The sequence below is a fragment of the Marmota monax genome, unplaced genomic scaffold (genome assembly GCF_021218885.2).
Source record: "Marmota monax isolate L192 unplaced genomic scaffold, Marmota_monax_Labrador192_F-V1.1 WCK01_AAM20220418_F8-fsc00171, whole genome shotgun sequence".
Taxonomy (NCBI): Eukaryota; Metazoa; Chordata; class Mammalia; order Rodentia; family Sciuridae; genus Marmota; species Marmota monax.
In genome coordinates this window covers 578,352-592,420 of record NW_026694658.1, presented here as the reverse complement: position 1 = coordinate 592,420, position 14,069 = coordinate 578,352, and the positions used below count along the sequence as shown (strand labels likewise).

The 14,069-nt window shown below is 35.8% G+C and overlaps 1 protein-coding gene across 10 annotated transcripts in view; it reads right to left on the bottom strand.

Moving 5' to 3' along the window:
- Acaca (acetyl-CoA carboxylase alpha) overlaps positions 1–14,069 on the bottom strand; it is a 278,427-nt gene that overhangs the window by 73,726 nt on the left and 190,632 nt on the right. For all 10 annotated transcript variants that reach the window (XM_046423254.2, XM_046423255.2, XM_046423260.2 and 7 more), the window contains 2 exons: positions 12,986–13,141; positions 11,050–11,196 (listed from right to left, as the gene is read on the bottom strand). In XM_046423254.2, the coding sequence (XP_046279210.1) occupies positions 11,050–11,196; positions 12,986–13,141 (303 nt within the window). The remainder of the gene's footprint in view (positions 1–11,049; positions 11,197–12,985; positions 13,142–14,069) is intronic.

Sequence of the window (14,069 nt, the reverse complement as noted above, 5' to 3'; positions counted from 1 at the left end):
TCTCATTTACTTTTTTTTTTTTTTTAAGAGAACCATTTTTCTTCAGTTGTTGATGAACCTTTATTTTATTTACTTATTCATATGTGGTACTGAGAATCGAACCTAGTGCCTCACACATACAAGGCAAGTGCTCTACCATTGAGCTACAACTCCCGCCCCCCTGTCATTTACTTTTTAATTCACAAAAATTTAAAGTGAGCTAGGCATGGTGACTTACACCTGCAACCCCAGAAACTTGGGAGGCTGAGGCAGGAGGATCACAAATTTGAGGCCAGCCTCAGGAATTAGTGAGAGCCGTTTCTCAAAAATAAAACATAAAAAAGAGCTGAGGATATAGCTCAAGCAGTAGAGCATCCCTAGGTTCCATCCCTAGTAACACACACACACACACACACACACACACACAGTGTGAAAGTATTACCAAGTACCTTTTCACTGAATGACAGGTACCTGGTAGTTTCATAATATTATTCCTACTTTGGTACATATTTGAGTATTTCCACAATAAAAAAACATTTTTGCTGGGCATGGTGGCACATGCCTATAATCCCAGTGACTTGGGAGGCTGAGGCAGGAGGATTCCAACTTTAAGGTCAGCCTCATTAGCTGATTGAGACCCTATCTCAAAATAAACAATAAAAAGTACTGAAGATGTAGCTCAGTGGTAACATGCACCTGGGTTCAATCCTCAGTACCAAAAAAAAAAAGTATTTTTAAGGGGGGAAAAAAATCTCATCAGCTTAAGGGATTTCCTATGTTTAAATTCTCAATTTTAGTTATCATATGTATGTTAAAAAGAGAAAAATAAATATATGAAAATTAAAAGAATACCAAAAACTATCTTAGGGGAATGCACAGCGGCACACACTTGTAATCCTAGCTACTTGGAGGCTTAGGTAGGAGAACTGCAAGTTCCAGGTCAGCTTTAGTAACTTAGTGAGACCTTTGTTTCAAAATAAAATATATATTTAAAGGTAAAAGCATTTAGCTTAGTGATAAACTGTCCCCACCCCCACCCTACCCCAGCTTTAATCTCCAGTCCAAGAAAAGAAAAAGAAAAAGACTATCTTAGGGCTCAGAGTGTAGCTCAGTGGTAGAATGCTTGCCTTGCATATACAAAGCCCTGGGTTCATTCTCTTGCACTGGGGGAGAAACAAAAAAACTATCTTAGTATGTTGGGCTATCATTTCATTTTTTAAAAAGAAATGCTCTGCAATGATGTGGTAGAATGTATATATAGGTTTATACAACATTAATATCCCTACCTGAGAAGTAACTGCTTCAGTGTTTTTCTGCTCTGATGGTTAAATACATATTTATACTTTTTAAGTCAATATTTGTACAATAGACAAGAACAGTGCCTATCAGCTAAATACATATTTAGGACTTTACCACATGTATTACAAACATGTACTAAAATCGAAAGCTTATATTTATACAGAGCCTTTCATCTTGAAGGGGGCTAAAGAGCTTTACAAACATATGTACATAAAGGACGTTTGCACTGATAGGCAGGCAAGGTATCAATTCGTCCACTCCCCTATTTCTTCCAGCAGTCCTCGGTAGGAACACATGGTGTCAACAGATGCAGGTCTATAACAGCTGCAAAGACACGTAACACAATAATCCAGTTGCGATGCACAGTCACTGAAAGGAGGATTGCAACTTTGGAATAGCAACTGCTCTCCTCCAATGCAGAAGCACCACAGCCATTTCCAGCTTTGTGTTTTTAAATTATTCTCTACCAAATTCAACTAATCACTTGACAAAATTGAATTTGATACTGGAAGTGGTTTCTGAATGCAAAACACTTTCTGCCTGATGATGAACACTAGGTTGAAAAATACTCCCCCCGGCCCTTGTTAGATTTAGGGGAAAAAAAGGGCAGGGGTGGGATCACAACATTCAGGATCAGAATATTCAAAATATTCTAAGAATAGCTTTGTTTCAGAGGATTTGGTATTACTTCAAAGATAGGCATATTTCTTCCCCCTCCATCTAATTAGGACACCATAAGTTTTTCAGTCAAATTACATAGAGGAGTCTATGTTATATAAACAATGAAGATTTTACATTGCAAAAATTCTGCAATCACTATAAAAGTATAGTTTCACAAGTGTGACAATGTGATTAGGAATGTGACATTCATTGATTTCACCTAAGCCCAAGCTGCCTTGTATAGTAACTGAAGAATAACAACCAAGGGAAATCCCTTCATTGAATTCCGTTTTTTCTGTCTTCTCTTTCCTGCCCACATTTCTACTCAAATGAAACCTGGTAAAAATGACACTCCACTACTCAGGGATAAGGACTGACCAGCTAAGGAAGCAACAAAAGGGCAACCTGTAGCCTGTCTGAGCTAGTGGATGGGTTTGTGATCTACCGAGTTTCAGACTCGGGTTTCTTGATACTGGCAGCACCAGAATCTTCCCTGATCACTTTCTCTCGTTAGAACTGACTATCCAAGTGGTCCTTTCAGTAAGTACTTACTGAAAACTGTCTTTGCATTAATATTGCCATGGATAAGTTTTAAAATATTTTATTTCAGATAAATTTTCATAACAGGTCATTTCAACTCACAGGTTTCTTAAGGGATATCAAGCTAAGTTAATTGTTTTAAAGTGAAAAAGGGAAGAGAAAAAAGCTACAGTGATCAAACTAAGGATTAGAAGAAATAAGTATTTGTTTTCCTTATACAAGTACTGAGAAAGAAAATATTTCTCTGGCCACATTCCAATCCTGGAATAAATACACTCAAGTGAGGGAGGTGGGAGGAGGGAGGAGAAAGCAAGCAGAAGAGAACAGTCTTATTTAACTGTTTTTATGTGGGTAAAATGATTTGTGCCACAGTATTTCCATAAGAAGTGGGACCATTATTTTCCTGTAGAAACACATTTGGTTTGAAAAGTATCACTGGACAGGACGTGAAAATCAAACCAAATGAATTATTCACAACCTCCGATCAGAGGTGATCATTATTTCTGATGCTCCAAACAGTGATTAGGATTCTGCCCTGAGATGTCATTTTCTCGCTGAGTAACACCAGCGATACAGAAAGGCATTATCTATCTATCCATATATGTATTTTTTCTCCTGGGAGGACCTTGGTTTAATATTACTATAACAGACACTAAAAACATGATAATATTAACATTTATTCTGGTGGTACCCATAAATGCCATTAGTCTGACACAAAGTGTCAACACTAATCATGACCCAAAATTAACACCAAAATTGACATCAACATTAATTGTACTATCGGTGTGAATAGAATGCGCAAGCACCACAGGAACTTTCCAAGGATTCAGTTGCTATAAAATAAAACAACAACGTTAAGCTCAACAAAGAAATTTGAAGGGAAAGCTAAGGGGCAAAACATGACCGGATTTTGTTTTTTGTGGGTGTAAGATGCATCCATGGACTCTAGCAATGCTGTAGAAGGCAGGAAGAGAACATCATTGCCACAGTTGCCTTTCTTCTATCTCCACAATGTAAGTTCTGTCAGTAGCAACAAATGTCTTTCCATACAGATTTAAATACAGGTTAGACTGTGGCTGAAATGTTATTTTCTATGCTAAAAGTCTAAAACTTGAGTGATTTTTGGCAAAGCCTTCAGTAGCTATTGTTCTAATTCTGCTAATGCCAAGAAGATGACCACCCTAAAGAGCCCTGGGGCAGCAATACAAAAAAATTCTAGTATGTCATAACTGAAATGGATTTAGGTAGTATTTGCAACATAAAAATGAGAAAACTAAAACCCACAGAGAAGGAATTGGAACTTGAGTTCCTTTTTAGCTACAGAACAAAATGTGACTTTTTCCCCCTTTTGTATTTTGTATGGAATATTAAATTTTCACAAAAACTATAAAAAATAATTGCCATAGAAATTTTAACTCATGTTAGTCTCATAATAAAACATACAATGAAATACCATAAAATACTGTATAGGTTTTAAAAGATAAATTTTTAAGCCATAAGGTAATGTAACATTTAACTTCATGTGTTCTATTTGTGAAAAACAGGTTGAAAAAAATACCAACCCCTTTGTATACTACACTATCTGTCTGATAGAACATGTTCCATTACCTAGTGCTATATGATCACACAAAAGAGCTCAAAACAATTTTCTTCTTCTTCTTTTTTAATTGTCAATGAACTTTATTCATATGCGGTGCTGAGAATTGAACCCAGTGCCTCATACATGTTAGGTAAGCCCTCTACCACTGAGCCACAACCCCAGCCCCAAACAATTTTCTTTTCTTTTCAAATATTTATTTATTTATTTATTTTAGGTGTAAATGAACACAACACAATACCTTTATTTTTATGTGGTGCTGAGGATCAAACCCGGGTCCCACCCACGCTAGGCAAGCGCTCTACCACTAAGCCACAATCCCAGCCCCCAAAACAATATTCTTAATCATCGAAAAAACTTTTTTTCATGCTTGGGTGATTAAAAAATGGCTGAGGAGACTTAGCCCCTCTAAGATATGGTAAGAGGGTAAGAAAAGTATAATTTTTAGAACAAAAAAAGAATTTATTCTGCTGGTAATTTTTGCCAACATTACCAAAGATTAGAAATAATAATTTTGAAATAATGATTTTTCCTGAACACCCAGTAATTTAATAAGCATACCAATTATTATTATTATTTTTTAAACATACACACAGAAGCCAGTGGTATTTGAGAAATGAGACACAGGATTAATTTGTTGATATGGAAATTAAACAAGTTGGCCTACATAGTTCTAGAGCCTTGCCCACTAGTCATATGAAGGAATGTTGAACTCTGGTGCTCCACGCTACACCTCATCCTCTGGTGTCATCTATTGCTGTCCTGATGTTCATTATTGCTTCTACTTAGAGCTGTAAAGTTTTTTGACATAGGGTACTATGTCACATCCTTTTCCAGTAAAACCTTAAAGCTTAAGACATGTATGAAAATGTTGGCAAGTACATTCTTTATTTAAGGGTTATTTCTAGGACTTGTTTTTTGGAAAAAAAAAAAAATAGGAGTCCTCCACAAGGACTACTCTAGTGAGCCAGTGGACAATTTCAGATTTTCAAAATTGATCAAGTTCACTGAAGCTTAGTTGCTAACAATGAAGTGAGTCAAAACCAACTAATCAACCTGATGAGAAATCTCCAACAGTAATAACAGTCATTCAGAAAGAATTCTGAGAAGACCATATGCATCCCAAAAGAACAGTGTTAGAATTTCATGAGAAACAATTCCATGGTAGGAAGACGTATTTTTTCAAAATTGGCCTCAAAATTTCATCTCCTGCATGCTAGGCAGATACTCTACCACTGAGCCACATTCCTAACCCTTTTTTGTTTGTATATTTTCTTTAGCCTCAAAATTTTTCTAATGAAGGATCCAAATGAAAGATAACTTCAGACAATTACTTTTAATCAAATATACTAACTTAGAATGGGGCTAAAATTAAAAAAAACAGTATAATGTCTTTAAAAAAAATCTCATCATAATACTGCATATCTTTCTCTATACTTAGAATTCCTATCTTGCTATGCCTAAAAAGATTCAAAATTGTTTTTTTGAAGCCCTTAATGAACAATAAGGCAAGCACAAATTATGACTGTTTATGTATAACTAGTGGTAGGGGACCCTTTTCTGCTGAGGAACTAACTCAAAGCACTTACAAACTTCCTCCTGTCTTCAAGGATAGACTGGTGGCTGTTGGATGGTCCCTGATCAGTGCATAGATTGTGCTCATCTTTTTTAGACCTGCTTTTCTTAGATCTATTTCAGAGCTCACCTTCAGCATACTATAATTCAAATATGCTGCTTTTCTAACACATATCTGAAAAGATGGACACTGACTTAATTTTCATACCTAGCACAAGAAGTTAAACTGATTTCAAAAGAATGAAACAAAAGCCCAGTAAAACACATCCAAATTAGCTTTACATTTATGAAGCTATTTTGGGGTTAAGCTGAGTAAAACAATGTACAAAAATCTAGTGTTCAGCCAGAAAAATATTTGGTCCTATGTTCATGAGCAATAGTCAACCCTTTCTTTGCTCAAACCCACAAGCATTTACATGTTCTCTCCAGGCAGTTTTAGACCATAATGGGTTCCACTAGGATCCGAGTCCAGGATAACCTATGCAATTCCTCTGAGAGTATAGAAAATGTCAACCAAGTGAATTAAGACAGAGGGTTATGGTGGTTTTTCTAAAATAAGAGGTCCTTTGGGTTAAGAGGTCCAAGCTAAGAACTATCAGAATAGATCTACTAATTAATTTTCTAATCTTTTAGGCTTACTTAAGCTTAACAACTTCCTTTCCCTACCCAATTTCTAAATTTTTTTCACTCAATTAAAAATTTCAAAGGATTATAGCAACATGTAAGTGAGAAGCACAGTAAGATTTGTTCAAGCTGGTAGCTGATGTAGAGGTATTTGTCATATCTCTTTATATTTTTCTGTATTGTTTAAAATATCTTATAATCAAAAAATAAAGAGACATGATGCTTCGATGGTACCAGACACTGTGAACAATTGAACAACAATTAAATATAGTTACTGGTAGGGTTGACCAGCTCCAGAACTGAATTCCTAATCCCTACTATCTCCACAATTTCATCCCCGAGAAAATAAAGCAGAACTGAAACCAACAGTCACGATGGCAGCTAGTCTTTAATTTACTTTAATTCCTCTTCTTAAAAGAATGTTTAAAGCCCTGATGTTGGTTCAACACATCTCCAACTAAAGAGGTAAAACTGCAATTATATACTGTAGGAACATTTGGAAAAGCCTACCATGCCAAGTGAAAGAAAAGGAAAGACACAAGTGGCTTTGCTTCACCAAACAGGGCGATTCAAGAGGCTTGTTTGAATGCTAAATTGCTGAGAAGGAAAAACCCTGACACCTAGTGCCCAGATGAAAAAATGAAGCCTCCGAGCCACCACAGTTCTTAAGTGTGGTAGTATGTAATGCCGAGGGAACCATCAAATTGCATTCAATTTGGAATATACTTTCCTCCCAGAAAAATTTTCTGAAAAAAATTTTTATGCCACATGAGAGTTCCAATCTCTGACTACCAGTCCTTTTTTGGAAATATATACTGTACCAATTATTATAACTGCTTCTAAACACTACGTTTTCTCATCTCAGTTTTTCATTATGACAGAAGTGATAGGAGGGAATGATAAAAAGCCCATGTTCTGAAATGGTAAGGAAAACAGGGACCTAATTTCTATAAGCACTAAAATACTATCAAATCTACCACTCTATCATATCTCTATCATATCTTTCATCATTGCCTGATTTAGATTCCTGATATAGTTCACAGAGCTGCTGCACAAATATAAAATAACAAAGTGCTAATAACTTACTTCAGAATAAATAAGAATGCAAACTCAAAAAAGAATTTTCTTTATCTCACCAGGCAAAGTTAAGTTGTTCTCTGTCAAGTCCGTTACAGCCCTTGGCCTGATCTCAGCCTGAGCTTTTTAATAACAGGATTTAGTGCGAAGAGCAGCTACACTGGATTGCGAACTGTTACTCAAAATGTTCCCACCTACAATTATAGCTTCCACCAAATGATCAAAACAGGTTAGCAAACTGGCAGGAAAATGAAAACAATTCCTCCAAAATAGAGAAGCAGTAACGTAGAATTGTTGGATAGCTACATTTTTTTCTGAATCCAGGCTCAACAACACACATTCATCTATAAATAGTGCTATCACTATACATCAATAGCAGGTAGAAACAAAATCAGTTTAGTCTACATTGCAGTCACATTTTCCTCTTTAACTGTTATGAAAATTCTGGCAATTCATCTTTAGAACTCTAATTTAATAGATTTGGTTGAAGTTTTTTTTTTTTTTTTTTTTTTTTTTTTTTTTATTCCTATCCCAAATTCATACTAAATGTAATGCCATTCAAATCTGGCAATGAGAAAGATGTGTTCTCCTATGTATTTTGTCATGCATTAGGCGGCATTACTTTAGTCACATCTTACTTTATGGGGAAAGGAGTACTAGGAAAATATAAAGAAAGCTAACATGAGATCGGAAAAGCTCTCTTTCTCCTGCTTCTAACACAGGCTCCAATGTTCAAAATGCAGGTCACATCTCTGCTGAAATAGCCAATATTCTTCCTCAAATGGCAAACAAGTTACCTAAAACTAAATGGAACTGAATTGGTCCAAATCCTGGTCCCATCACCATTTCACCTATTTACTGCCCTGGAACAAAAAATAGGGAAGAAAGACAGGCCACCAACATAGCCGACAGTCTAATAAGTGCAGGTTTCTGCCTTTGGTTGTGGGGGAAAGCATTTCAATACATGGAGAAACTCTGCAAGAATCTCTTGTTTTACCCTTATTTCTTATATCCATGCACTAGCTTTTAAACTCAGAAACTCCCATCCTTCAAGGTAATACAATACCACCCACAGTGATGACCTGGTAGAGCCATCACCTTTGGAGAACACCACATTATCATGATTTAATGTCTATGTAGCATCAATGCATTTACATTGAGCCTTGGCTCTCAGAACATTAACAGGTCAATTTTTTATTCCTTTTTTAATAAAACTATTTCTCAAGGCTCTGTTCAGATGCCCTTTCTCTTTGGGACAGGACAGATTTGCTCCAAATCTCATCAGCATGAGCTCTTTTCGTTCCCCTCACATCATTCTTGGGGTAATATGTAGAGTGCCAGACTCATGACAAACTTGTCTCTTTGGCCAAAGAAAATTAAACTGCAATGGCTGAAAGTCAACGTGCCTTGATAAAACTGGGCTCAGTATGAGGAAATACATCCTATTGGCACCTCGTCATTTCTTAGGCACAGCTGTCCCTCAGAGTTCTGACTGCTGAAACTCCATCCTTAGATTGGTCAGTCTCTCAGTGGACAAGCTCCATTGTATGCTCAAGCTATTGGTAGCAGAGTCTGATACTAATACCCTAACCTCATTCCTATCGTGCAGTGCCCTATAATCTAGCTAAGGCCACTGACTTCACCAGCCATCCTGGGCATTAGTCACTAACTGCTTACAAAAGAACACCAGTCTTACTCCTCCTGAGTTCAAAGGCTCAGAAACAGCAAGCTAACACTCAGCCTCAATCCTATTCAATCATTTGAAGAAAAGGAAAAGAGAACAAAGAAAATAGGCAACTAAGGAGAGAAAGTATAAAATAAGAAGAAAGTGAGAGCCGACCAAAAAAAAAAAGCAAAACAACATTTGAACAAACAATATTAAAGCACTGGGCAAAGGAAAGCAAGTGATGGCTATACTAAATTAATACTTACAGCCATAGTACCATGTAGCTGTTTAAGGCATAGGCAGCCCTTTAACATCAAGGTTTGTTAGGTCTTAAAAGGGTTAAAAAAAAAACTTTAATTTTTTTTATTCGTGTGTGTGTGTGTGTGTGTGTGTATGTGTGGGTGTGTGTGTGTGGTCTTTGGGTACAGAGTCCCGTATAATAAGACTATTTGTATTCATACTGGCAGAGTAAACACTACATGTTCATGCCCAGGCAGCTCTGTGCTTGTAATTTCAGCAAGAACAGAGCTCTGTCCCTCTGGGACTTCACTATTCCCCCAGTCTCCATTCGCTCAAACACAGAATGAGAGCAGAGAGAAAGCAGGAGAGAAAGATCATGGCAAGAGGTTTCACATAGCACTGCAGCTAGCTTTCACGTGGCCAAAAATCTCATTTTGTGTTTTAATTACATTAGTTAAAACCGTTTTGCTTTCAGCCCCATGTTCACAAGGGTGCCTTCCATTCCTGAACAGTGATTCAGTGAATCGGAATTTACGTCTGGCACAATGAAGCTTTTCTTTGCTGCTGAAAGGCTCACTGGGCAGATGCTACACATAGTGGCACAAATCTCTGTTTCAACTTTGTGTGTTGATGAGTATATATCTATTCTTTTCAAAATTCTATGCATCCTCTCTCCCCATCCTCTTACCTTTGTTATCTGTCGAGGTACTAGATCAGTAGAACTCCTAAAAGCCTAATATTCTGCATCTGGTCCAATGCTTAACACTAAATCATCTGATCTTGGCTGTTCCTAGTATACTACTGAAAGATCAAACACTTCGTAAATAGAGGGCAAAAAATTTTTAAATATTCTGAATAAAATGGAAAAAAGGTCTGCATATTTTCTCCAGTGGTCTACCCAGTCTGTCTATGGCAGACACCCAGGTAAAGTGTACTCTTTCTAAGGAATGAAACTTATCTATGAATTATATCTAAAGCTGAAATAAAAATACCTCCATTTTTATGTTTGTTACTATTTTTATAATTGCTACAACTGTGCTTTAGAAGCATCGTTAAAACTGGAGGAATATCAACACATAGAGAAAGGCATAAAGGTATAAGGCAGAATATGACTTTACATCATTATTAAAATGTCACTATACAAGAAAGGAAGCCAAGGCTAGAAAACACATCTTAGATTAACTATCAATAAATGGGTTCTATGTTTCTTTTACGTTTAAATCCCTGGTTCTGACCAAGCCCCTTTAAGAAGAACACATTCGTTATGCTCATAACAGCACCAGACTAAATAAGCTGAGCATGGAAAAAATGCATAGTTATTATGCAAATAAGTAAAAAATAAGGCAAAACAATATTTAAATGTTTTTGTTACAAAACAAACTCAAAATACAAATATATATAAAGGGAAAGTAATCTCTTTTTATGTACCTATCACCTAATTTCAATTATCAACTCGTGACCAATCTTATTTCATCTATACTCCCACCTGCATCTCTCCTCATTTTAAATCAAATCCTGGACATCAGATCACTTCACTGGTAAATATTTTAGCATGTATGTCTAGCAGGAAGTAATACTCTTTTTAAAAAAGCAAAATTGTAATAATGTTATCATACCCAATAATTTAATAATTCCTTGACATCTATCTAGTGTTCTCTCGCTAAAAACCGTACCAGGACAACTAGGTTGCCTACACCAGTTGGATCTTAATACCATATAATGATCACTCCCATGGAAAGCTGGTACTAGTGGGCACAGATATAGAAAACGAGAGAAGGTTTCAACTACTTGCCTCATTTCCTCCTGGAAGCCTGTTCATGTGGACCAGCTGACCTTGATCATCCAACACCAGTTCAGTATACGTCAGCATGTCAGAAGGCAGAGGAGGTGATGGGAGGAATGCTTGAGTGGACATGGACTCCCAGAGTTTGATCAGGGACTGGTAGAGGAGACAAGTTTGACAATAATAACATTAACCTTTCAATATGGATAAAAATAATTATTAAGATGTCATCAATCTGGTTTCATTTTCTTTTCCAAGTGTTTTGCAGAGACTCTAAACATCAGACTAAACCTTCCAGCTCCCATTCTCAGTCAATATAGATTTATATAATTGTTTTTTACATAATACTTTTTACATGCCAAAAGTCAGGAACTTTTCAACAAATTCAAACTATTGAGCAAATCTAAATCAGTAGTAAAGCAATAATATACATAAAAGACCTGACACTACCCAGGAAAATTAAAATAAAAACTAAGTTGCATTGCTACCTTTAAAAAAAGGTGGGGGAAGAATCCTAGAGAAACCTGATAATAGAAGAATATCCATGAAAGCAGGACATGATGCTCAGCTAATACGAACAAAATCCAGGGAAGTCAGAGTAAGGTTTCCACTAGAGGTTCAGTAGAAACCTCTTTATAATATTTTTCATAGCTACAGGTCCCTACACAAGAATTAGCTCACTAAGACATGCATGGTTTTTTGTAAGTGTACAGATCAACAATGCTCAAATTTGAGAAAAAACACAATTATCCCTTTAAAAACAATTATGATTTTCATTTCCATCTTCCTATACAAATAAAACAAATCCTTTATGAAGTGAGAACTAGGTTAGTTCTTTCTTTGCTTGCCTCAAAGCAATAACTAAGGCCCAAATGACTCATATATACCTACATGTCCTAATCATTATGCTGATGTCTATCATATAGGAAAAATTACACAGAATAAGATTTCTATTTATAGCACTGATGTTGGGAAACAGAACCAACACTCAGCTTTCAGGCTAACAATGCTACAAAAGGAAAATAATGAGCGAAGGTAGCTATGTTTCAAGAGATAGGGCTTGTACACAAATGGTTGCATAAAGGTAATCTCTTGTATTTGTGAATAATACAGGAATTATAGACAAACTATTTACCAAGTCTACATATATTACTTTGTTAAAACTCAAATGTGGTGATACTGGTAGTATTGACTAGGAGACTTGGAAAAATCCTATATTCATAGAATTTTTTTTTTTTTAAAGACAAATTCAGTATTCTTTTGAAACCTTATTCTTTATCTGTTGCATTTTCTGCTGGTGATATACTTTTCTTGCCTTCTATTGATGGAAGAAAAATCTGCAGCATAGAAGTGATTCACCATACAGATCAAGGGAATTTATTTTCATATAGAGGATGAAATTCATAATGTCATATTTTCTCATGCTAGTTTTTATTCAGCTATAATAAATCTCCCACAAAAGAACTTATAAACTGTGTACCATGAACTCTATATCCACTTGTCTATGCTATCTATATTGATTCTCATCATATTAGCTTAGGCTATCAACTAGGGACCTGAGTTATCCTGGAAAATGGGAAAATGAGAACTAGAGTTCCATACCTCTTTTTTAATATCCCTAATTTGAACACAGACTTAGGAAATACATATGTAACTTCTCACACAGGTCACTGTAAACTATCATCACAGTCCTGTGGTCTTGGTTCACTCTCTTCTATCCAAGAGAGACTTCTATTCACATCATTCTTCCTGTTAATTCATAAAGAATCATCCAAAATCTGAGTTGGCAGTCACTGAATTTCAAATGAGATAGAAATGAGAAGTGTCAAGATATTTCCTGCTCTTTGAGAGTGTTCTTTTCCAGTCAAAGTTGCATCTGATGGAAATTCAGGAAAACCTTGCCTTTTGGAACATGTCATAACCCCACCCCTTTAGCCACCATTACCTGCCGAAACATCTCTGGAATATCATAAATATATGTTGTTCCTAAGGACTGAGCCTGAAACCTCTTTGACTGAAGCAGGTCTTTGGTCACATATGGAGTATTGATTAACATTCCATGCAGTGGTCCCTGTTTGTCTCCATATGCCTGAAACATGATCTGCAAGAAAAAACAGAATGGCATTGCAGGTTAAAAGACAGAGGGAAAAGAAAAAAAGGAATCAAATAGCTGCCTAGAGGGTTTTTTCCCCACAAATATTATTTCTTGAAAAACATTTTTGGTGAGACATGTCTCTTAACATTGGTACTTGGTATTCCCACTTCTCTACAGGTTAACTAACTCCAAAAAAGTTAATATATAATAGGCTACTACTCTTGTTTTTGGATTATTTGAAATCAATAAGAAAACACAGCATAAATTTCACATCTCAGAGACAGACTGATGAAGCTTGCTTTCTGAAGTGATTTGAATCCCATATGCTCAGAAATGAAGTAATTAGTAAGTAGTCTGAGCAATTCTAGTATTTAAGTTGAAAAGCAGCTATGCACTGAAGATAATTCTTATTATTAAGCCAGATCAAGGTTCTACCAATTCATTGTACTTTAGTCCATTTGATTAGAAGGTGCTTCAGAAGTACTATTGGCCACACAAAAGCTTCAAAGATTTCTGCCAGAAGTGGATTTCACCCATCTAGATAGTTAATTCTTATTAGCCCATATAATAAAATAACTATTTTAAACCATATATATATATATATATATATATATATATATATATATAATATTTCTCCCCAGTATACTGTCTATAACTAGTAACTTTTACAATACCTGTATTGTCACATAATGAAACCACCACAGCAGTTTTTAATCATTTTAACTCAAATATTTCTAGAAGAGTACTCCATACTCTATATTTAGCTAGTTTTATTTGCTTATGAATATTTATAAGGGATGTCATTATTTCAATTCAATTAATATTTATTGAGTGCTCATAGACTGTATAACACTGAACTAGGCACTTTATGTATGAATTTGTACATAATACAGATTCCCAATCCAATGAATACCAATGGAGACTGAGATGAAAG